The 24,548-nt window shown below is 41.6% G+C and overlaps 1 protein-coding gene across 1 annotated transcript in view; it reads right to left on the bottom strand.

The window, feature by feature from the left end:
• RIN2 (Ras and Rab interactor 2) overlaps positions 1-24,548 on the bottom strand; it is a 114,653-nt gene that overhangs the window by 26,809 nt on the left and 63,296 nt on the right. The window contains exons 3-7 of the mRNA XM_036245782.1: positions 23,917-24,109; positions 20,561-20,672; positions 17,555-17,627; positions 6,252-6,343; positions 1,630-2,778 (exon numbers count right to left, since the gene is read on the bottom strand). Of these exons, the coding sequence (XP_036101675.1) occupies positions 1,630-2,778; positions 6,252-6,343; positions 17,555-17,627; positions 20,561-20,672; positions 23,917-24,109 (1,619 nt within the window). The remainder of the gene's footprint in view (positions 1-1,629; positions 2,779-6,251; positions 6,344-17,554; positions 17,628-20,560; positions 20,673-23,916; positions 24,110-24,548) is intronic.

Genomic DNA, 24,548 nt, shown 5'->3' with positions numbered 1-24,548 from the left:
TATTTATTTTTGGAGAAAATGAGGACTTGCGTTCACTTCAATGTCTCTCTTTCACATTGATGTTTCTCTCTCCCTTCCTCTCTCTCTAAAAAGCAATTTAAAAAACAAAACATATCCTTGGGTGAGGATTTAAAAAAAAAACTGGCAGAAGAGCTACTTGGGATCAGTACTTGAGTTGGTGCTTACAATATCAGCAGGGAAAGAAGGGAAGGCCTTTGTCCCTTTGGGAGCCTTGTCTCTGCAGGCTGGTTGGTGATGCCTGCTACATACCTCAAGGCTGACATCAGCGCCTGCCTTGCTCTCCCTCTGGGCCTCCTCAGAGGAAGCTTCTTATGTAGGTTCTATGTCCTGTTAATATCTGAGCTGGTCTCTGCTGAGAAGCAGGATCTAGTGGGATGGGGGAAAGAGGTGGTTTGTGCAGTTATTTTGATTCTCCTTGAAGCCTTTTCATTTTAAGACACATCACAAGGGCACATTCCTTCCAGCCTCTCTTCAGCAATAGCTCAGCTCTAATCACGCCTCATGGACCCAGGCTCAAAACCACAGAAAAACAAACAAGGCTTTGATTCTGTTGTGAGAAAATCAAAGAACTGTTGAAACTCACTCAAAGGAGAGAGAGAGAGAGAGAGAGAGAGAGAGAGAGAGAGAGAGAGAACTCTACCACATACTGTTTACTACTTTCGACAAACAGACCCAATCAGAAAGAAGAAATTTGTGTTTAGTTTTATGAACTGCCTGGAAATGTTTGATAGCTATTTTGGCTGCTGCTACTCAGTGATGAAATTTCTGAAATAAGTCTTTTAGAGTCAACCTTCTGAAAACCAAAAAAAAAATCCCTTCAACACTCTCACCCTGGAAAAAAAGACTGTTTGCCAAATTCAAATTTTCCTTGGCCAAAGTAACTACCAATTTAGCCCTTCAGTGAGGTTATAAAGAAAGTATTTCCCCTTGACTTCAGAGAAAACACTTTTTCATGTGACTTCCAAACTACGTTCCTTATTTTAAAGGTACACAAAATAAACTTTCCTTTCTTTTTTTTCCCCTTACTTGAAAACAGTGCTTGTCACTGAATTTTGTAAGATTAGAAACCAGCAGAGTGGTTACCCTTCTGGGACATGGGGGACAGGGGTCTTGATGCTGGTCATGTTCTACTTACTGAGCTGTACACTGTCATCTCTGCACTTTTCTGAATGTAAGCTATATCTCAATAAAAAGACCTTCCCAAACAAAGCAGAGCAGAACACCCATTTGCCTCTCTGAAGACAGAAAAAATAATTTTCTGTGTGTGTACAGCTTGCAGAAAGCCACTTTCAGAAAGCCCTTGACAATTGTGTCACACACAGCACAAAATTAGACGGCAACCAGACTCTCAGAAAGCTAACTTGATCCCTGAACAGAACCATCTGAAGTTCCCATCAGTTGCTTCCCACATTTCCCAGTCTGGCATGTAGCAGCAGGGTCAGGTATAAGTGAGGTCTACTTTAGGAAGCTAAGTATCCATTCAAATTGGAGAGAGGTGGAGTATGCCCGTTTTGAACTTCAGAAAAATCTTCATTCAACACAGATGTACTGTCCTACGAAGTTTGTATCATATATGCATATATATAGAAAGGCAAAGTGGGTACTTACCTATTTGGTCTTCGGGGATCAGGGATTCGATGGGGGGGTCCAGCTCCGAGCTCTGAGACAAGTAGTTCTTCACCTGGGTCATGAACTGCCGGATGGTCTGCAGCATGTCGGTGCTGGACACATGGCACTCCTTGTTCTCCTGCAGAAAGCTCACATAGTCCTGCACCAGGCAGCCAAAATAGGTGCACTTGTCCCGGGACAGCTCTGAGATCCTGCGGACCATGCGCTTCTCAGGGGTCATGAAGGAGCTGAACACCCCGCTCATCTTGCGAAGCTGGGACTTGACAAGCTTGGGCAGCACGAAGGAACTATTCCTCTTCTTTTTGGACTTGATGGGAGGGGGCATAGTCTCCTGGTCACTCTCCTCTTCGTAGTCCTCCAGGCTGCTGTTGGTGTCAACCTCGTAGCCAAACAGGGGCATGCTGCGGTCGAACTCAAGGGAGTCGGAGGAGGAAGTGGAAATGCTCATGTCGCTGAGCCTCTGTCTGCCTCCATGCCACGGGGGCCGTGATTCAGAGCAGGCAGGCTGGGCCCTTGTGCAATCCCCCCGGGCCTCAGCAGGCGGGGCGCCACCTGGGCTGCCAGCTGTGCTGGGCTCCTGCTCCTGCTCCAGCTGACACTCCTGGTCCCGGCAAGGCCGGCTGCTGGTCAAGGTCTTTGCGCCGCCTTCCGCCTGAAGAAAAGAAGCCTGCTTCTTCAGCCGGGGTGGAGGGATGGGGGTTGGTTTTATTCCAAGCAGAGCTACGTTCTCATGTTTGTTATGGTTGACTGTTTCTGGCATGCTCGCCCGGGTTTCAGTCCTGGACAGCTGAGGGCTTGTGTGCAGACTATTAATAGCGGGTGGCGGGGGCCTGGGTGGGGGTGACCGAGGCCTCTCGGTGCCATTCGCGTTGGGAGTCCTTGTGCAGGGCCGCTTCAGGCCTCCACTGAGGTCCTGGCTGTGCACTTTCAAGAAAAGAGGATTAATAAAACACAGGGCTCCGTTGGTCTGGCTGCACTCCAGCTCTGAAGGCGTCCTGGTTTTTATAGAATGCACTCCATTTATAAGGCAGAGCTGACGGGAGGCAGGACAAACACAGTCTGAGGAGAGAGGCCTATGGGGAGGTGGAGGGTTTGGGGGTTTGTTGTCAGCTGGAGAGCTCCAAAAATCTGAAAGTCATTATCAGTGAACACAAGAATGTAAATACAGTACACTTGAATCATTCCTTCACAAATTAAAAAAAAGCACACTTTCATGACAATGCTTGTCTTTGGAGGAGGAAGCACTTCACTTGTGTGTGTGTGTGTGTGCGTGTGCATACTTTAACAGCATTCTCTTACTGGAAAGGGTAAAAATGCAGCCAGATCCAGCTGTGGGCTCATTGGAAGGCTCCAGGGGTTTTCACCTTCAAAGCCCTAGAGAAATGGTTTGGCCAACATACAAAGCCAGCCCAGCCTTTTCACAGGTGAGGAAAAAAGAACCAAATACAGTTATTTATTTTTTTACAGTATATGCTTGGAAAAGGCCAAGGGGCTACCTGACTTCATAAAAACCAAGTCCACACAACAGCACCCTTTCCAATCCACTTCTTCTGGAGGTGCCCTCCACATAGGGCCTGGCAGTTCCCCTTTAATGGGCAAGAGCAGCAGCTGGGCCTGAGGGATGTTACACAATCTGCTTGGGGTTTTACATGTTCAGCATTAAAACCCCAAAAGGAGGAAAAATATACTCATCAGTCCCATCAGCAAAAACAAGGATAGCAAACTTATGCAAATGTTAAGTCCAAGTTCAACTATTTAACTTTGTGGTTTGCTGTCCATCCTCCCCAAATCCTATAACCTCCTTACCATGGCTATACATAGTCAATGCTCTTTGGAGCGCGTTGTCTATTGCAACTATACTGCCAGTGGTCCTTTTTACAGATGGGTCTCAGTTTTCCATGCAAACTGAGGGAGGCAGTAGTGGTGATAAATGTCTGCTGTAATTTCCATTTGGAGTAAGTCATTCTCGCTCTAGCTTTGCCTTGCTGTGTTTACTTAAAATGTGTTTTTTTTTCCTGTGGCCCAGAATAGCTGGTCATGGGGGACTGGGAGAGACTGATATTGGGAGCACATGCCCTGCCTAGTCTGTGATGAAAACATGCCTGATATTGGGGCTTGTGTCACCCGCTTTTTCTCATCCTTCCTTCCCTTCCCTCCTGTTCTGTGCTCTCCAACATGAGAGCCATCAGTGAGTTTCCTGTGGCTATCAAGCACTTGAAATCCAGTTAGTGAAAAAGAGAAACTCAGTTTTAAATTTTATTTTATGTTACTTAATTCAAATTTAAAAACTGATGTTTATTCAGTTGCTGGAAAACTTTTAAGTAGGTTTGGAATTTGGGTATGTGAATCTACTTTTTTAACTATGAATTTAATAAAATCTAAATAATACAGATCATGTATTTCTGTTGAAAATTTAGTCCCTAAACAGAGATGTGCTGTAAGGATAAAATACATACTGGATTTCAAACACTTAGTATGAATAAAAGAATGTAAAATATTTCATTAATACTTTAATATCAATTATATGTTGAAATAACATTTCAGATGTATTTCATTAAATTATAAAAATTAATTTCATCTGTGTCTTTAACTTTCTTTATTGTGGCTACTAGGAAATTAAAAAGTACACACTGGCTGACCTTATATGTGTTTCTGTTGGCCAGTGTGGGTCCTGGTGGAACTGCTCCCACTGCCTTTGGATCCCCCTGAGACTTCTACTGCCATCGCTAAAAACTTTATAAGGCTTAGAACACTTAGCTTACATGCATGTGTTTCTCCCATATAGACTATAAACCTGGGTGGTGGGGGGGGAAGAGACGAAAACTATTAACCTTTGAATCCTTAGTGTGGGGCACAGTGCCTGCCACACAGCAGACCCTTCAGAAATATATTTTGGATGAATAAATCAGGTACAGAATTTTAAAAACTGCTATCTCTTTACAAAAAAGATAATGTGTGCATTGACAGTTACAAGTTGAATATATATATTAATTAATGTTAACCTCATTTGCTTCTGCGTAGTGGCCACTTCAAACAATCTATTTTTTAAAAATCCTTACCCGAGGATATGTTTTTACTGATTTTAGAGAAAGAAGGAGAGAGAGAGAGAGAGAGATTAGTTGCCTCCTGTACCCACCTCAACTGGGGATCAACCCTGCAGCCTGGTATGTGCCCTAACTGGGAATTGAACTCGCAACCTTTCCTGGTATATGGATGATGCTCCAACTAACTAAAATAAAATAAACTATTTTTGCCTTTATCTTTGCAAGGCATGAGCACTGTCCATGACACTTCAGTCCTTCTGCTCTAGCACAAAGCATATACTGCATGCTGAATCCCAAACCAGGAGTTATGGGCATAGAGATCACCAGAGAAAACTGAGACATGATGCATGTCTTCAAGGGGCCTACAGTCTAGCTGATTATATTAATTTAAATTCAAGAGCTGTTTAAAACTCTCTCCAAAGGTGTGTAAAACTCAGTTTGTAGGAGATGGCATAGCTTTTCAGCAGGGACATTTATAGAACCCTGATATTTTCACCAGGATTCTGTGTTCCAATCCTACTATTCAATTGCCATCAAATAGGCCTCAGACACATGTGGCAATTCTTTTGAAGCAAACCAAGTTTCAGAGCGGAATCTGTATCTGAATCATGCAGGCTGCCTTGGCAATGACACCTGCTTCAAAACCAGTTTATATTAACAGAAAAATATGCCAAAGAGGGAACACATATATTTTTATTTGCTGTGTCAACTATCATAGTTTCTTAGGTCTTAGGAATCCTGGCACTTGCACTTCAGAGTCGCAAACTTCCATTCAAATAGTATGGCCTGGTTGTTTATCTGAGGACTAAAGCCCTACAATCTTAAGAGAATTTCCCCTTCTCATCTAGGAGAACAATTTTATTGTAAAAGTCAAACCCACATAAATTCCCCAGGGCAGTGGGACAAAGAAGTGAAACTGGGTGAACTGTGTGTCCTGATTCACTGTCGACCACTGTTCTACAGCATGGTGTTGGGTTTATGGGCATCAGAAAAGAGGCAGGAGGAGAAGCAAGTGCTGGCCAGAGCAAGGATGCATGGCAGCATCAGGGACATGGGCCAGAACACCAGGGTCAGGACTGAACAAGAGAGAAAGTACAATAGATGTTACTCTAGATGTCAGATTCCTCAAAGCACAGGAGTGCCATTGATGCCTGTGTGTTCCTCTAGAATGCAATCTGTGCACATGAGATGCACTGCGCTGGATTTCCCTTTCTGTCAAGCACTGCCTTTCTCCAGCAAGATGCCACAGAAAGAAAAGAAATGACAATTACAGAAGTTTGTGTTACATTAGGACATTTTGGATAGTTCAAAGTCAAAGACAGTGCCGGGGCTATGGGAATACCCAGATAAATTCAGCACTGAACACTGAGGATTGGTTCAACATCTGACTTAGAGAAAGACTCTCAGCAGATGTGATTCAGGAACCTCTTGGACCTGAAGTTTTGCCATGGAGATCAGGATTATTTTTGATGTAATGATATATCATCAGCCAGCCCAACACTAACTCTGCTCCACGGATTCATTTCAAAAGAGACCTGAGCAGGAGCCCCCACTTACTTAGTCCCAGCTGGGCTAGTTCTTCAAGCTGAGCCTCAGTCTTGGCTGTTGAAATGGCATAAGGCAACTTCAAGGTAAATGGCAGAACATCCCTAATTTTTAAAAAAAGAGAATATTTGTAATTACATGTCATGATTCTATCTCTTACTTTTATTTCCATCCTAGACATGTTTTAGCTTAAGCTATTTTAAGTGTTCTAAGTAGACATCAAATCATACCTAACTGAAAATTATCTTTACTGGTGATAGGACTGTAGGATTACAGTTTCTGCCTATATTAACACACTCAGGAAAGACTAAGAGATAAGCCTGCATGGTTTCAGCATCTGCACTGAGAACCAGATTCCCTACCTGGTTAGCTAAAATGTATACAGAGTTAATATCAGAACCATTTAATATGTTGGTGGATCTATCATAGACATAAAGCACTATTACTAATTTGCTAGATGCTCTGAATATTGGACCCCAACTCCCAGGACAGGAATGTGTAATCCTAAACCAAATTTATTATCCCATTGCCTTATACATGGTAGATTCTCAATGAATATTGAGATAAGACTTTCTCTTGTGTTTTAAGGTAGTGCACATGAACCTAAGGGGGTCTTGTTTTATCACATAACTCGACTCAGGAGGTCTGGGTGAGGTTAGAGATTTGGCATTTCTGTCAAGCTCCCAGACAATGCTGCTGTCCTATGATCACACTTGGAGTAGGAATACAATATACAGGATCTCATGCAATAACCCAGCCCCGCAAGCAGCATGGTGCCATGTGTAGACTGGCAAACACACGTACTGCAGCATCGCAGACCAACAGGTCCAACAAGAAAATGCTGAGCTGGCACCAAAGTGCTTCCATGTCCAGGGCATAGAATCGCCCCTAGTAAACACACGGACTACGATCTCCTGCTTTCTCAGAAAGAGTAAAGGCAGATAATAAACATTCATTCATTTTCGCATACAAGGGTTAGGACCATGCTCTAAGCATTGGTGAATTCCCCACAGGACTCAGCACAATGCCTCACCTGATACAGACAGGGAGAAAATGTGTTTTGAATAAATGAGTGAATGAATATTTAATAACAATGGTGTTATTATTATTGCTTTTTTTTAGTAGTGGTACTGGTCTTACAATGAATTCATTAATTCAGTGAATGTTTATAGTCATCTATGATGCTCTAGACACTGTTCCAGGTTCTGGGGGGAAAAAAACCTAACACAGACAAAAGTTCCCACCTGCATGGAGCTTCATTCAAGTGGACACCAATAGGCAATAAACAATTATGCAATTTATAAAATATATGAGAAGGGGATGTGTGCCATGGATAAAAATGAAGTGCAGAAGGAGAATAATAAAGAATGTTCAAGTGTGAGAGTTGGCCAGGGAAGGCCCCATAAGCAGAAAGCATTTGACTGAAGATCTAAAGGTGGACAGGGAGTGAACCATGAGGAAAAGAACTTTCCAGGCAGAGGGAGAAGCAGGTGCAAAGGTCCTAGGGTGGGAGAGGATCTGGCATGTGTGAAGAACAGCCAGGGGCCATTGTGGCTGGGGTGAAGTGAGGGACAAAACTTGGAGCTTCTGCCTGTGTTTTGTCTATACAAGATGCCCTGAAAATTTCTATTAAAGAGAATAACTATACCAAATAACTTGTTGTTTACAATAAGATTGGGCAACATTTTAGGCTGCATCAGATTAAATCTGGATGACTGAGAATTTTGGAACCCTTGAAGCTGTTGACAATGAATAACAGAATAGAAAGGTCAATGAAAAGAACAAAACATGAATAAAATGTAATAGTGTCACAAGGGTTCTAATATACTGCTAACAAAAATGCAAGGAGTTGGCAGTCAGGTGGCTCCTCTTTCCTGGGGTGTCAAACCTGGGTCACCTCCTGCTTCCAGAAGACCCTTTCACCTGCCCCCCAAAACTGTGAGCATCTCCTACTTGTCCTCTTGCACCTGTTTCAGATGAAGCAGGTGAAGCTCAGGAGATAACAGAGTCTGTAATAGCAGCTGTGTGACCCCAGGAGACCCAATGACCCTGACTATAATCTTAAATGAAGATCAGTGGGAACCAGAACTTTGTAAAACCCATGTATTACATTTTATGGCTGTACCAACTTAATTAATATCTACTTTCATTAGGCAATTTGGGGGAGAAAAGCCACATACAACAGAACCAACCTATGTTTATTTTAAGCCTTTATCATGCCTAATGCAGTACCTTGAGCCTAAATATCATATGACTGTTTTGGGTTTTTCTTAATGACATATATGACAGGAAACCACACCTGCCATTTGCTAATGGGTAGTTTTAGGCTTTGATCTACTAGAAAATTAGATGTTGTACATGAGTCCTCTACCACTGTGCCAGTCAGGGCACAGTACAGTATCTCCTCCAGGCACACAAGCACGCGCTCTTGCATGCATGTGCATATGTGCACACGCATGTGCACGTGTGCGCACACACACACACAAGGGGACACTTCCTTCCATCTACACCCTGTTAAGTAAAGGGACTCTGATTCTAAAAGTTGCATAACAGAAAAAAATAAAAATAAAGCCATCTTAGGTATAAACATTTCACCCAAGAGTTTTATGACATACATAACTTAGTTTTATTTTTTATTTTAACTTTGTTCTATATGTCATATTTCTAAAGGAGAGAAAACTAACTTTATTGAACACATACTATTGCATTGCACCAAGCACCATACCTCATGTGGGACCCACACACACCTTGGGAGGAAACTTACTTGTGCCCCAGTCCACATATCAGTAGCACAGGATGACAGAGCTTCCATGGGTGCCTGCACCCACTCACAGAGCTGACGTGGGACGAAGTGGAACCCAGGTATGTTGGATCCCAAGTTTGTGGATCTGTGCTGGCTAGTGGGAAAATATGGGCTTTGGTATCAAGACAGGCCTGGATTCAAATCCAATATCTGCTACTGATTAATTTAATGTGGGCAAATCTCTCACTCTCTCCAACCCACAGAGTCTTCATGATCAATTTCAGGGCTACCAAGAGGATTAGAACTAATGTATGTATGGTGCCTAGCACAGATACAGAAATCCCTTAAAATTATAATATTTAATAATTAATAATGATAATTATTTCCTCTAATCTGTTTCTACTCAAAGTGCTGTTTAGGACCAGCAGCATCCACTTTGTCATCTGGGTGCTTGTTGGAAATGGAATCTCAAGTGCTGCCCCAGAGCCCCTCAGTCAGAATCTACATTCTAACAAGATTCCTGGTGATTCTAGTAAAAGTCTGTGAGGCAGTGCATTACACTACACTGATTACACCACACTGACAGAGTTACTAGGCACTGATGGCCAAGGGGTACGCCACTCTTTGTACTCTCAACTATACTTTCAGTGTGCCTCCCTGATGTGGCAAATCATGCTTATTGGTCTGTGAAGTCTCTCACCTAGTGCATATGTGCATATATGCTCTGTGTGAATACCAGAGCTGACAGTTCAGTCACTTTCTCTATTTGAATATATTCATGTACTAATAACCAACTAGAATATTTCAAAAATATTTTGGTAAGACTGGATCGAATCAATTAAGGACATAGATTTAAGTAATGAGTAACACGATGAAAAGGAGAAACAAAAACACCAAGAAACTTGGCATTTTTGTTGTTGTTGTTAATCCTCACCTGAGAATATTTTTTCCATTGCTTTTTAGAGAGAGGGAGGGGAGAAGAGAGAGAGAAACATCGATGTGAGAAAGACACAATGATTACGCACCCTGACCAGAGCCAAGGACCGAACCTACAACCCAGGCACGTGTCCTTGACTAGGAATCAAACTTGTGACCCTTTGGTGCATGGATCAACATTGTCACCATTGAGCCACACTGGCCAGGGCAAGAAGCTTTGCATTTTGAAAAAAATAGGAAAACAAATCTCAGGTCTCCCTAGTTACAAAATGTCAACGCTGGGATTTTTCTGTAAGCACCTTATATTCACGTCATGCTTTTTAGTTTATAAAAAAGGCTTTTATGTACTTTATCACCTTCAGTCATTCCAGTCTATTATGAATACTGAGGGAAGAGATGGTATCTTTTGTGCGCTGCTGCCAAATGCTGATTTATAGGTGTAACAATCTTTCACAACAACAGCACAGTCACCAACAAGCATACTATGAAGAGTAAACACTGGCTAACTTCACCTCTAACCAGCAAGTTAGTGTTGAAATTCACTCCCAGAGCCTGATCGACCTCCAGCCAGACCAGGTGTGGTCCCTGGGGACAGTGGAGACTCCTACACTGCCTGTCTTGGGGTAGCAGGTTTTCTCACACAAGCCAAGGACTCCTACCCACACCTTGGCAGGTTTCGTCTCTAGGGGGCACTCACAGGGCTCTGGTACAATTCTAGATGAAGCCCTTCTTTTCTTGTTGCTGGGAAGTAGCACGGGGGTTGAGGGGGTCTCCCTCTGAAATGATCTCCCCACTCCCAGGCCACTGAGTGTGTGGCTTCCTCTGTCTTGGTGCCCTCTGGGAGCAAACAGCTTAGTAGCCTGCCCCTTGACGAGTCTAGTCCAACAGGTACAAGAAACATCTGACTCAGTCTTTGAGAAATAACCTGACCCTTAAATTAACATAAACTAAACCCATCCCAAGTAGGCTTCTCAGCTTCAGAGATGGCTGTGAGAAGTGATCTTGAAAACAACAATTAGCAGCACATGCCTATCACCCATCTTCCAACCTCAACAGACACAGAAAAGCAAGAGGCCAACTGAGCTCAGAGGAGGCAATGTCAATCTCTGTAGATAAAGTTTGGATTCTTAATTGTTGAAAAACAATTTGAAAAACAGTTGTGGCTAGAAACAAAAGAGAAAAAGACGAAAGTGTTGCACAATTCACACCCTCCTGACACTTGTTAACCTCATGATTTTTTACTTAACTTCAAGTCGACTGAAAGTTGCTTTAGTGATGAAAAGGACATGAGCACCGAGCTGCCCTGAAGGACAGTGATGCAAAATGTATAGGCTGGTTTAAGGAATTCACATTTAGAATGAACTGCACTCCTTGAAGAATTTTTAGAAAAATTATGAAGCACTTTTAAACGTTACTGGTTTGTATCATTGGTCCCTTTCTCTGTGTATGTGAACATGTGTATGTACATGTATGTGTATGTAGGCACATAGGTGTGCATGTGTGTGTTTCCCCTGCTTCATGGATCTGCATAAAAGGGGCCATGGGAACACCTTGACAACATAATCACATTAATTAATGAGATTTTCTTTTAATTAATTTATTTTTGTTACAGATGTTTCTCCTTTTCCCCCCATTAACACCCTCCTTCCCTTCCCTCCCCGCCCTGTGCCCAGCTTTGTTGCCCATGTCCATTGGTTATGCATACATGCGTATATGTTCTGTGGTTTACCTCTCCCCCTCTCCAACCACTTCTTTTGAGGATTGTCAGTCTGTACCCTACTTCCACATCTCTGGGACTACCCTGTTCTTCAGACTGTTATGTTCATTATATTCAACAAATAAGTGAGATCATGTGATATTTGTCTTTCTCTGATTGGCTTGTTTGGCTTAGCATAATATTCTCCAGGTCCCTCCATGTTGTCTCAAAGAATAAGAGATCTTTCTTATTTAAAGCTGCATAGTACTCCATTGTGTAAATGTACCACAGCTTTTTTTATCCATTCGTCTACTGATCAACATTTGGGCTGTTTCCAGATTTTAGCTATTATTGTAAATAGTGCTGCTATAAACATGGGGGGTACATATATTATTTCTGATTGGTGTTTCAAGCTTCTTAGGGTATATTCCTCGAAGTGGGATCACTGGATAAAACGGCAATTCAATTTTTAATTTTTTGAGGTAAAACCATAGTGTTCTCCACAGTGGCTGCACCAGTCTGCATTCCCACCAGCAGTGTACTAGAGGCCCCTTTCCTCCACACCCTAGCCAACACTTGTTGTTTGATGATTTGTTCATGGTGGCCATTCTGACAGATGTGAGGTGATACCTCATTGTTGTTTTAATTTGCATCTCTCTGATGATTAGTGATGTGGAGCATTTCTTCACATGCCTCTTGGACATTTGTATGTTCTGTTTGGAGAGGTGTCTATTTAGCTCCTCTGCCCATTTTTTAATAGGATTCTTTGTCTTCTATTGTTGAGTTGTATAAATATACTATATATTTTGGAAATTAACCCCTTATCTGATGTATCAATAGCAATTATGATCTCCCATACAGTGGGTTGCCTTTGCATTTTGGTGGTTGTTTCTTTTGCTGTGCAGAAGCTTTTGAGTTTAATGTAGTCCCATGTGTTCATTTTTTCCTTTCTTTCTGTTACCTTAGGTGATGTATCAGTGAAAATTCTGCTGCGTATGATGTCCGATATTTTGTTGCCTACATTTTCTTCTAGGATTTTTATGGATTCATGAGTCACATTTAAGTCTCTTGTCAATTTTGAGTTTATTCTTGTGTATGGTGTAAGTTGATGGTCTAGTTTCATTTTTTTTGCATGTAGCTGTCCAATTTTTTCAACACCATTTATTAAAGAGGCTGTCCTTACTCCACTTTATGCTCTTGCCACCTTTGTCAAATTGAACATATTGCCTTGGGTCCATTTCTGGGTTCTCTATTCTCTCCCATTGGTCTATCTGCCTGTTCTTGTGCTAGTATGAGGCTGTTTTGATTACAGTGGCTTTGTAGCATAACCTGAAATCTGGTAATGTGATCCCTCCAACTTTGTTCTTCTTTTTCAAGATTGCTGTGGCTATTCGAGGTCTTTTTGGGTTCCATATGAACTTTTGAAGTATTTGTTCTGGTTCGGTGAACAATGTTGTTGGTATTTTGATGGGGATTGCATTGAATCTGTAGATTTCTTTGAGAAATATGGACATTTTAATGATATTAATTCTTCCAATCCATGAACAGGGTATGTGCTTCCACTTTTTTATATCTTCCTCTATTTGTCTTGTCAATGCCCTGTAGTTTTCTGCAAATAGGTCCTTTACTTCTTTGGTTAAGTTTATTCCTGGGTATCTTGATTTTTTTTTTGCTGCAATGGTAAGTGGGATTGTTTTCTTAGTTTTTCTTTCTGTGAGTTCATCACTGGTGTATAAGAATACTGTCGATTTCTTGACATTAATATTGTATCCTCGTACTTTGTCAAATTTATTTACTAAGACTAGTAGATTTTTGATGGAGTTTAGGGTTTTCTATGTGTAATATCATGTCATCTGCGAATAGTGACAGTTTCACTTCCTCCTTGCCAATTTGAATCCCTTTTATTTTTTCTTCATGTCTGATTGCTGTGGCTAAGACTTCCATGACTATGTTAAATAAGAGTAGCAAAAGAGGGCATCCTTGTCTTGTTCCTGTTCTTAAGGGAAATGCTTTTAGTTTTTGTTCATTGAGTATGATGTTGGTGGTAGGTCTTTCATATATGGCCTTTGTCATGTCGAGATATAATCCCTCTATTCCCAAATTGCTGATTGTTTTTTTTTTTTATCAGAAATTGGTTCTAGATTTTGTCAAATGCTTTTTCAGCATCTATTGATATGATCATTTGATTTTTATCTTTCATTTTGTATATGTGGTATATCACATTTATTGATTTGTGAATATTGTACCAGCCTTGCATTTCTGGGATGAATCCCACTTGGTCATGGAGAACAATTTTTTTTGATGTATTGCTAGATTCAATTTGCTAGTATTTTGTTCAGGATTTTGGCATATATGTTCATCAGGGATATTGGCCTGTAGTTTTCTTTCTTCGTAGTGTCTTTTTCTGGTGTTGGAATTAGAATTATTCTGGCCTCATAAAACGAGTTTGCAAGTCTTCCTTCCTCTTTAATTTTTTGAAATAGTTTGAGGAGAATGGGTGTTAGTTCTTCTTTGAATGTTTGGTAAAACTCCCCTCTGATGCTGTCCAGGCCTGGGCTTTTGTTTGCTGGGACAGTCTTGATTACACCTTCAATTTTACTTGTTGTTATTGGTCTGTTCAAGTTATCGATCTCTACCTGGTTCAGTTTTGCGAGACTATGTTTTTCTAGAAATTTGTTAATTTCACTTAGATTGTCGAATTGTTGCCGTATAATTGTTTGTAATATTTGTTAACAATCCTTTTCATTTCTGTAGTGTCAGTTATTATTTCTCCTCTTTCATTTCTGATTTTGTGTATTTGGGTTCTCTCTCTTTGTTTCTTGGTGAATCTAGCTAAGGGTCCATCAATCTTGTTTATCTTTTCGAAAAATCAGCTCTTTGTTTCATTGATCCTTTGAATTGTTTTTTTGGTCTCCATGTCATTTATTTCTGCTCTGATCTTTACTATTTTCTTCCTTCTACTTGCTCTAAAGTTTTCTTTTTGTTTGCTTTCTAGTTCTTTAAGTTGTGAGGTTAGATAGTCTATTAGAAATTTTTCTTGTTTATTGAGGTAGGCCTGTAGTGCTATGAATTTCCCTCTCAGAACTGCTTTAGCTGCACCCCAGATTTTGGGTGTTGTATGTTCATTTTGATTGGGTTCCAGAAATTTTTAAATTTCTTCCTCGATCTCTATGCTAACCCATTCATTGTTCAATAACATGCTATTTAGCCTCCATGTTTTCAAATATCTTTGCATGTTCTTGTTGCAATTGATTTCTAGTTTCATGCCATTGTGATCTGAGAAGATGCTTGATATGATTTCAATCTTCTTGAACTACTTGTATAGACTTAGTTTGTGTCCTAACATGTGGTCTATCTTTGAGAATGTCCCATGTACACTTGAAAAAAATGTGAATTCTATAGTTTTGGGGTGTAATTCTCTATAGATATCTATTAAATTCATTTGGTCTAGTGCTTCATTTAGAGTCTGTGTTTCCTTGTTAATTTTTTTGTGTAGAGGATCCATCCAGTGATGTGAGCGTGGTGTTGAAGTCCCATGCTCTGATTGTATTGCTGTTGATTTCTGCTTAGAATTCTCCAGAAGATTTTTAATATATTTTAGTGCTCCTACATTGGGTGCATATATGTTTACCAAGGTTATATCTTTCTCTTAGATAGATCCTTTCAATATTATGTAGTGGCCTTCCTTCTTTGTCTCTAGTTATGGCCTTCATTTTGAAATCTACTTTATCAGATATGAGTATTGCTACCCCATCTTTTTTTTCCTTTTCGTTTGCTTGGAAGATTTTTTTCATCCCTTCACTTTCAACCTATGTGAGTCTTTTGGTCTTTTGTTGTGAGGTGGGTATCTTGCAAACAACATATATATGAGTCATGCTTTCTTATCCAGTCAGCTACTCTGTGTTTTTTTTTTTTTCTCAGAGCATTTAGTCCATTTATATTTAAGGTGATTATTGATATGTACTTATTTATCGCCATTTTCGTTTAATGTGGTTATATTTTTCTTCCTATTTCTTCTACTAATTACAGCAGTCCTTTTAACATTTCTTGCAGTGCTGATCTGGTGTTAACATATTCCCTTAGCATTTTTTTTTTTTTTTTTTGATCTGGACAGCTCTTTATGTGACCTTCTATTTTGAATGATAACATGCTGGATAGAGTAGACTTGGTTTCAGATCCTAATTTTTCATTACCTTGATTACTTCATTCCATTCCCTCTGGCCTGAAGTGTTTCTGTTGAGAAGTCAGCTGAGAGACTTATAGGGGTTCCTTTGTATGTAAACTGTTGCTTATCTCTTGCTGCCTTTAGGATTCGCTCTTTGTCTTTAATTTTTGGCATTTTAATTATTATATGTCTTGGTGTGAGCCTGCTTGGCTTCTTCTTACTTAGGGCTCTCTGTGTTTCTTGAACTTGAATGCCTTCTTCCTTCACCAAGTTAAGAAAGTTTTCTGTCACTATTTCTTCAAATATAGTCTCTAAACCTTGCTCATTTTCTTCTTCTTCGGGGCCTCCTATGATGCCAATGTCATTATGTTTCCAGTTGTCCCACAGTTCTCTTAAGCTATCTTCTTGTTTCTAATTGTTTTTACTTTTAGTTTTCTGATTGGTTGATTTTTTCTACCCTGCCTTCTAATTCACTGATCCTGTTCTCAGCTTCATCTACTGTGCTGATTATTCCTTCCAATGTGTTCTTTATTTCTGCTATGTCATTCTTCATTTTCACTTGGTTGGTTTTCAATGTTTCTATATCTTTATTCATGGTGTTGATGTTTTTACTCATACTGTTGAGCTTCCTCAAGATCATCGCTCCGAACTTTACCTCTGATAACTTGCTTAACTGCATTTCATTCATCTCATCTTCGACAGAGTTCTGTTGTTCTTTCATTTGGGATTTGTTTCTTTGTTTCACCCATTTGGCTATCTCGGTGGGTTTTGGAGCCTGCCAAATTTTCCCTGTGGGTGTTGGTGTTCTGCTGTTTGTGGCTCCCTCTACCTGGTGTGGATTAGCGTGGGAGGGTCCACATTAAACACCACTGTCAAGTCTTACTTTCCTGGGTAGATTTGTAAGCCCAGGAAAGGTTCAGTTATCCTCTAGCTTTTTCCTGGAGGCTATTAGTCTTAGTTACTCAGGGCCTTGGAATGTAGCCCTGGTGTTCTGTGTAAGAAGATTTCCAGAGGGTGGGACAGATGCTGGTTGTTAATGAGCCTCAATTTGCATTTCTTTGCCTCACCTGGGAGGGGCTACTGCTTTTTTCCACAGGTCTTGGAAGGAGCAAGCTCTCCACCATTCTGTGTGGCCGGGAAAAAGCAAGCTGGTTATCGTCCTTTGTGACCACAACTCAGCAAAAACTCTGAGTGCCCTCCAAATCCCAGGTGTCCCCACAGCGTTCCAGTTCAGTCTGCCCTCTCTTTGCCAGAGCCCCTGGTGAGTGGCTGTAGCCAATTCAGTGCTCTGTTTTGGTCTGCGCTTTGGAGCAGTCTTGGTATTTTAACCCCGATGGTGCTGCTCACAGCTAAGACCTCTGATGTCCGTGGGCTCCCAGCTCATCACCCTCTCGTGCCTCCCCAGATCCTACCAGTGTCCCTGGTTATATGGTCTGTCCTGCTGCTTTTCTGTTGCTTTTTTTCTGATGATTTGTTTTTATTTTAGTTGTAATTCCCATTTGGTCCTGGGAGATCATCTGTGTAGCTTCCATGCATCCACTGCCATTTGTTCTCTCCAATTAATGACATTTTACATTTAGATGGGCCATTATTTTTATATTAAGCCTGGCATAGTGGATTTGGTGACCATTTTATTTCAGTAGCTAATCCTTCCAGTGACATCCAATGGGAAAGCCTCCTAGATCCCTCTGACCCATTTTAATCAAGAAACCCTGGGCCAATTATATTGCATACCAAGCAGGTGTTGAAAACCACACGACAAAAAGAGGCCTTACCTGCTGATGCAGTAGAATGCAATGAGCCGGAATAAATCTGCAAAGCTGATTCCTGAGCCTTCCAGGGAAAAAGCTGGAAAAGAGAGATTTTGGAAAGCAGCTGAGTGTCCCTGAGCATGCTCTGAGAAAGGAAAGCCCCTCCACTGTTGCCTGCTTCTTATACAGGTCCATCCCAGTGCTCCAAAATGACTACTGTGCAGCTTACCAGACCCAGCTGTGAAGATGGTGTATGTCAGCCAGAAACAGGCCAGTGAAGAGTGGATGGCCTTAGAAACTCAGCCCCTGACTCACTCAGAGCACATGCTCCAATCCTGGTAAACAGACCAGCACAGATTCAAATTGCACAACCATCTTTTTTTTTTAAGTTCAGAACACAAAGTTGGGCAGGGGTCAAGGGTCCAGTCCGGCTGGAGTGAAAGGCCATCAGCATATGATGGGACTTAGGGAATACCAAGGCCCCACTGCCCTTGACCTTCCTGAGATAGACCTCCTGAGTTGTCTTCCTCTTTGCCAAAACAGTCCACTTCTGGTAAAGACAAAAGGAAGGATCTCAAAGCTTGGAGAATAACTCAAGGTCTCTATAAGTCAGCTTTTGTTTCAATTCAGTATGAAAAATTCTAAAACCCATTTACCCTACCCATCACCACTGCTACTACCAAGTGCACATACTTTCTAATGGAGAAGAGATGCTCTGGCAAGATAGTGTGCCAGTTAGTACATCTTCCAAATGGTGCAGCAGTGAATGGTTTGACTTCAAACATTCATGTGTTTGCCAACCACTGCTCATACCATTTTGGCTGAGGTTGCCACTCATGCAGTCCTTCTTCCAAACACATTCCAAATATCCTTAGCTTTGTGAAGATTTCTCATTTCCTCAATCAAATGAGTTCTTCTCCCTTTTATAACTCTCCATATCCTCATTTATTATGCTTACTATTTGCCTATATTGTATTATTTTGCTTATTCAGTATTTCTGTAGCAGCCAAAACATACCTATGCCTCTACACATACACCACGACAGAGAGACTGACAGAAACACACACATATGCACCACAATTTAGTGAGTTAAGTAGGAGGCAACCATTTGGGGTAGGTTAACATCTCTGAGTCTTGGTTTTCTCATCTGTAAAATGCACAATAATAGTACTTGTCTCCCAGAACAGTTAGTAGTGGAAACTGAAATTTTTAAAAATGGAATAATTCAAGTGAAAACAATCTATACAAGAATATGGTGGTACTTATTATTCTTATTCTTATTCTTTATTGATTTTTAGAGAGAGAAGAAGGGAGAAGGAAAGAGATAGAAACATCAATGGGAGAAAACATTGATTGCCAACCTCCTGCATGCCCACACTGGAGATCGGGCCCACAACCTGGGCATGTGCCCTGACTGGGAATCGAACAGGCGACCTCTTGGTGCATGGGTCGATGCTCAACCACTGAGCTCAACACTGGCTGGTTGGTATTTATTATTAAACCATATTTTCCAGATGCATGACAAAATAATTATCTGTTTTTATAGCAAGTCCTTCCTCTTCCAATCCACCTTGATTTGCAGAGATGTTAGGCCTTGTGAAGGGGCCATCACAGGGGGACCAAGGCCTGTGGTAACCAGTTATGGCTACCTTAATGCTTTGTGTATACTAGCTCTTTCAATCACTTTACCTGGTTGTGACAGAGGTTTTGACCAATGAGGGAGGAAAACCTTTGGCTCAGAAGGATCTAAGATGAACGTCAAGAAAGCCACTAAAGGGGCTTCCAGGCTAACTTCTCACGGTTAACTTTGGATATTAGAAGATATTTAAAAAACAGTATTTGGCTAGCAGACTTCCAAAAGCCAAGTCAACATTGCCTTTTTTTACTTAATATTTAATTCATTATCTTTAAAATGGTAGGTTTGAAATCTATCTTCTAATTACCTCTCATGTAAATAAACTGGTATGAATCATTCACCAGGTTTAATGACTGTTCCTGTGTCAGCATGTGGAAGTTTTTCACTGGCATCAGTGACCTTGTGAGGCCCAGAGGACAAACATCACAGACCTTGAAGCTGATCACCTAAAGGATGGGAGGTTTTACTTCTGGCTTAGTGAAACTATGAAGGTTGGTCTGAGTAGAATCCCATACTTGCCCTTAAATTGACCTCAAAACTTTCAGGTTCTTCAAATGCAGAGACTGAGGCTCCCTTAGGTCAAAACTGAGAAGTGAGATCCTGGTCTGTCCCGGTATTGAAACAGTCAAAACAGGCTTTCAAGTTCGCTTCTCCTGGCCTTCACACTTTAGCTTGCTAACCTGTGACTTTAATTAAGCCTTTCCCTTTGGGGTACAGATCTCTCTTGCAATCCTTCTTGGGGGCTGGCAGTACCTCAGAACTGTGTGTTCCCTTTTTAATTTAAAACTTGGTCTCCTGATACTTCACATTGCCAGTGACCACGGAATAGCAGGAAGAAAACCAATGCTATTGAATACTGCTCTCCCCTCAAAGCTTTAGTTAATTTTTCCAAATGGACGGATCCTACCTCTGATTAGCTGCATTTCACAGAAAACTGAACAGTGATTGCCTGGAGCGAACACATCTGCTCAAGGATTATTCACAGAGATGTGCAGATACATGTTTCAGTATTAGGTGCCATAAGAAGGCAGCCTGCCCTGCAGCTTAGTCATCAGCAAACCTGGGCACCAAATTCATGCTCTGCTTAACTGGGAAGAGAGTGAGGAAGCCAAACTTTATTGAGCCTCTGCCACACACCAAGCAGTAGGCTGCACACTTTGCATATAGGTTGTTTAACCGAACTGTTAACAACTCTCTGAGGTTACTATCAACCCACTATACAGATAAGAAAATTGAGGTGCCTAGGGTAGGTTACTTGCCCAGTCATTCAGTGAACAAATGACAATGCCAGGACTCAGATCCATGTCTCTGTCTCTAAGCACAGGCTATTTCCACTTGCTTGAGAAGCCTGAGGCCTTGTGTCAACCAAGATCTAAGCATCCGTGACCACTTACTGTATGTGCTTTCCTTTATAGCAAATTCCTTGAGTGGGGCTCCAAATTCACAGGACAAGCGAAGTGAGAGGACTTTCTTCTGCATTTTGGAGGATTTACGAACCAGGAAAATCTAGGAGGAAAAATAATTTAAGCTTAGAAAACATCTAGGTTAGAAGCAGAGCATATGATTTGCTGCACATTCAACACCCACAAATAGAGCCCCCTTTATAGCTGAACTGCCAGGCTCAATGAAGGACACTCTTTTCCCTGAGAAAGGGGTGACCAGCAGCATGAATGGCATAGATGCATGTCCTTGAAAACTGGCTTCCATAGGATTCCACTTTCCCTTTGACAGAACCTTCTCCATGAAATAAGAGCTCCCTTAGCCTGCAGGAGCATTTTCAGTTGGGTGATTGTTTTAGAGTGACACATTCTCTAGCTTGGTCATATATGGGTATCTTGGTTGATGAAACCTAGATCAATCTAAACACAGGCAACATGGCAAAAAGATGGTTGACGAATTGGGAATTCACTAATTTGGGTCATGGGTATATTTATGAGAGATTTGAATTTGTTGTCAACAATAAAAAGACAGGATGGTTTTTTAAATTTGTTTTCACATTAAAATCTGAATTTATAGCTTCTCTTGGAAAATGAGATGACATGGCAAGACCAGATATGGCGACAATCCATTGGAGCCAACATAAGACACTCCATTGGGAAGATGGGTAGTTGTGCTCTCAAGTTCATCACAACCAGCACCAAGGTTTGCAGTCCATTTATTCCTGACTCACTTCATGTTTGACAGTTCCCTCCAGGTCCTAATATCTTCAGACACATGCTTTAAACCAGTCCAACTCCCAGTATTGATGTCCCTGGACACCATGTTGGCCTCTGTCACTGCAGAGGCAAGCATGCCATTTACTGCTATTCAGGCTGTGACCTGCATACTTTAAAACTGAGAAAATGAGGACACTATTTACCTAGACTACAAATAAAATGGTGTTCCCTGGAGTGAGCAGTGGTGGCCTGGCTAAATCCTGGTTCTCTTCTGTAGTACATGATCCTTCTCCAAGAATCCTATACTGTCCTGTTTCTTTAACCCCTTCTCTTCTTTCCTCTGCATTTGAATACTGTGCTCTCCGGTCATCTACAGTCTTTATATTTTCCACCTGATCTTCTCTTTGGTCTGTATGTCCAGTCAATAGCTCCTAAGAAACACTGGGATGGGGTGTGGGGCTGAAGGGAAAATTATGGGAATGGGTTGTTTGAGAGAGAGTGAAACAGGAAGACTTTTGAATTCTCTCTTTCCTGCTAGTACCCATGAGGAGGCAGCCATATAATTTATCTAGTAGCCAGTTCTGGAAGTCCATGTCTTTGGGACACTAAAATTGAAGCAGATATTTTCTAAATTCTACCCTGATGGGTAAAAGCCCAAAGCACTGCTGAGAGGCAGCTGTTGGTTGGTGGAAAAGAAGTAATAATCCCTTATGTAGGTGGGGATCTCAGGAAGAGTACAACCTCTAGGCCTTATTTCATGAATCTCTGCAGCCTTAGATCAGGAGTCAGTGAAGTATGGCCTGCAGACCAAATCCATCCTGCCACCTGTTCTTGTAAACAAAGTTTTATTGGAACAAAGACATGCTCATTCATGTAAATACTGTCTATGGCTGCGTCTACACTACAAGGTGGAGTTGAGTGGTTGTGACAGAGATTATATGGACCACAAAGCCAAAATTATTTACACTCTGGCCCTTTACAGAAATGGTTTTCAGACCCCTGTCTTAGGTTGAACATTAATCAAGGATGGTGGGCACCCCAAGAACCCATGCCACCATGGCTAGTCTTTCAAATCTCCCTCTCACACCTGCTTTCTCATTCTTCAGCATTCTGGCTTCTTCTGGTGCATTGACCTTTCCTGATCCATGTTGCTCCTGTCCTTACCCTGCCCTCAGCCTGCCCCATTTTATTGGGCAAGTCCTGGTCAGGGAATTAAGTAGGTGGCTAGAGAACATCTTGCCTGACTTGTTCCCTACAGGAGTGTACATGCCTGACACCAGAAGGGGAATTGCTGCCTAGCAACAGAGCCACCTCTTTCAGAATTTTTGGCAGAAGTGCAGGAGCAGACAACTCAACCTCCAAAAAGTGGGGGCCTCTCAGAAGGGGGTCTTGATCATACAGACCAAAACCAGAGGTAACAACCCAGCATGCTCGTCAAGGAATTCTCTGCAAAGATGATCAACTGTTATGCCTGTCATCCTTAACATGTTCCAACAGAGTTCTTAATCCCGTCTCTTTCTGTCAGATGAGAAACAAAGACTTACTTATAAATCAAAAAGTGGTAACAGACAGGCTCTGGCTCAAAGGAAACTCTAAAACTTACTTTCCTGCCCAATTGTTACAACATTCCTCAGCCAGCTACTGATGGAATTTTGTCCTTGCCTTTCCACCCACTTAGTTTCTATCTCTTGCCATGTGTTGTTTCAAGTCTTATTTTATCTGGGATTTATTGTAGTTATCCTTTTTCTTTTTTGGAAGTAGGCACTGCATATAAGAATTGTTTAATAGAACATTCTGTGATGATGGAAATGTTCTATAGTCTATACCATCCTATATGGTAGCCTCCTGTGGCTAGTAGTACTGAAAATGTGGCTAGTGGAACTGAGGAACTGAAGTTTTCATTTAATTTTATTTAACAAATATAAATTTAAATAGCTACATGGGGCAAGTGGCTACCATATTTGACAGCAAACGATATACCAATCACTGAATAACTTTTTGTTGGAGGAACTTTTATAGAGTTCTGGCCTGATCTTGATCAAGATGAGACAGACTTGAGTAGGTAGTAGCTGAAGAAACTGAATTAGACTTTGATCCATGTGGAAAGCCACTGAGAAAGCCCAGGAAAATTCATCATCATCAGCCAGAGCAGACAAATCTATAGACAAAGAACTTTTGAAGGCTGGGTCCCAAGTCGAATGGTTGGGCCCTGCTATGGCCCCCAGGCTCAGAATGAAAGTAAAACAACAGGGGCAACTAAAACCCCATGAACAGGCTCTTCCTCAATGTCTGGTCTCAAGAAGTCAAGCCCAGGGCCTCTGGCCAGCAGCCCTTCCTCATTACTGAGGTGCTGTTGTCCTGCTGAGTCCTGCTCTTCCCACAGTAACTGAGTAGATGGAGACACAAAGGCAAATTGTGAAGGGCTCTGTTCCTGGGAGCTGCCACCAGAATTTCCCTGCATTGCAACCCAGGTACACATCAAGAACCATGTTTGCTACAGGCTGCAAAGAACTTTCTAGAACTCCAAGCCTTTCTCTTTAAGGATACAGCAGGGCTGCCTGCCTCAACCTGTTTCTCTGCATTCTGAGTCTTACCCCTGGAGGCTGGGATTGTAGGACTTCTGCTGCCTCCTCCTCACTCAGACTCAGCTGCAGCCATATGGGGTGGGTGTGAAGAAGCCGGTCCAAAATGCTAAGCCTGCTGGAGAGGCTGTCATAGCCAGAGTCCCGGGGACAGGTCTTCACATCCTTTTCCTTGGAACAGTCATCATCCTTGTGTCTTACCATGCTAGGAAAAAGAGAATTGGCGGGGGTCAAATGGCTGCAGCAAAATTTCCCTAACACGGACACTGTCATAGCCATCTTGTCATCACCACCTCATCTGTCCTCCCCTCCAGACTGGAAGCCTTGAGGGCAGACACCATGTTATATTTCACTCCATAGCCCTAATATTAAAAGGCATACTCAACAACACTCAACAGACCCAACCTTCTATTTCTAGCCCTTTTTTGTAAAGATTCTTAAACAACCTTCAGGTTGTTTAGTCTATCTTTTGGCATACAACATTTCTTCCTTTGAGCACAGAACCTAAGTGCTAAATTCCATATGGAACCATGAAGTCCTAAAGCTCAACAGACTGTATCATAAGATGACCATGACATGCTCTAAAAGCAAAAACAAACATTCACACTCACACACACTCATTTTGTGACCAAATAAATTGGATT

This window comes from Molossus molossus, unplaced genomic scaffold (genome assembly GCF_014108415.1).
Source record: "Molossus molossus isolate mMolMol1 unplaced genomic scaffold, mMolMol1.p scaffold_m16_p_6, whole genome shotgun sequence".
NCBI classification, from domain to species: domain Eukaryota; kingdom Metazoa; phylum Chordata; class Mammalia; order Chiroptera; family Molossidae; genus Molossus; species Molossus molossus.
Note: the sequence above shows the minus strand (reverse complement) of the source record. Positions and strands in the feature narration are given on the sequence as shown.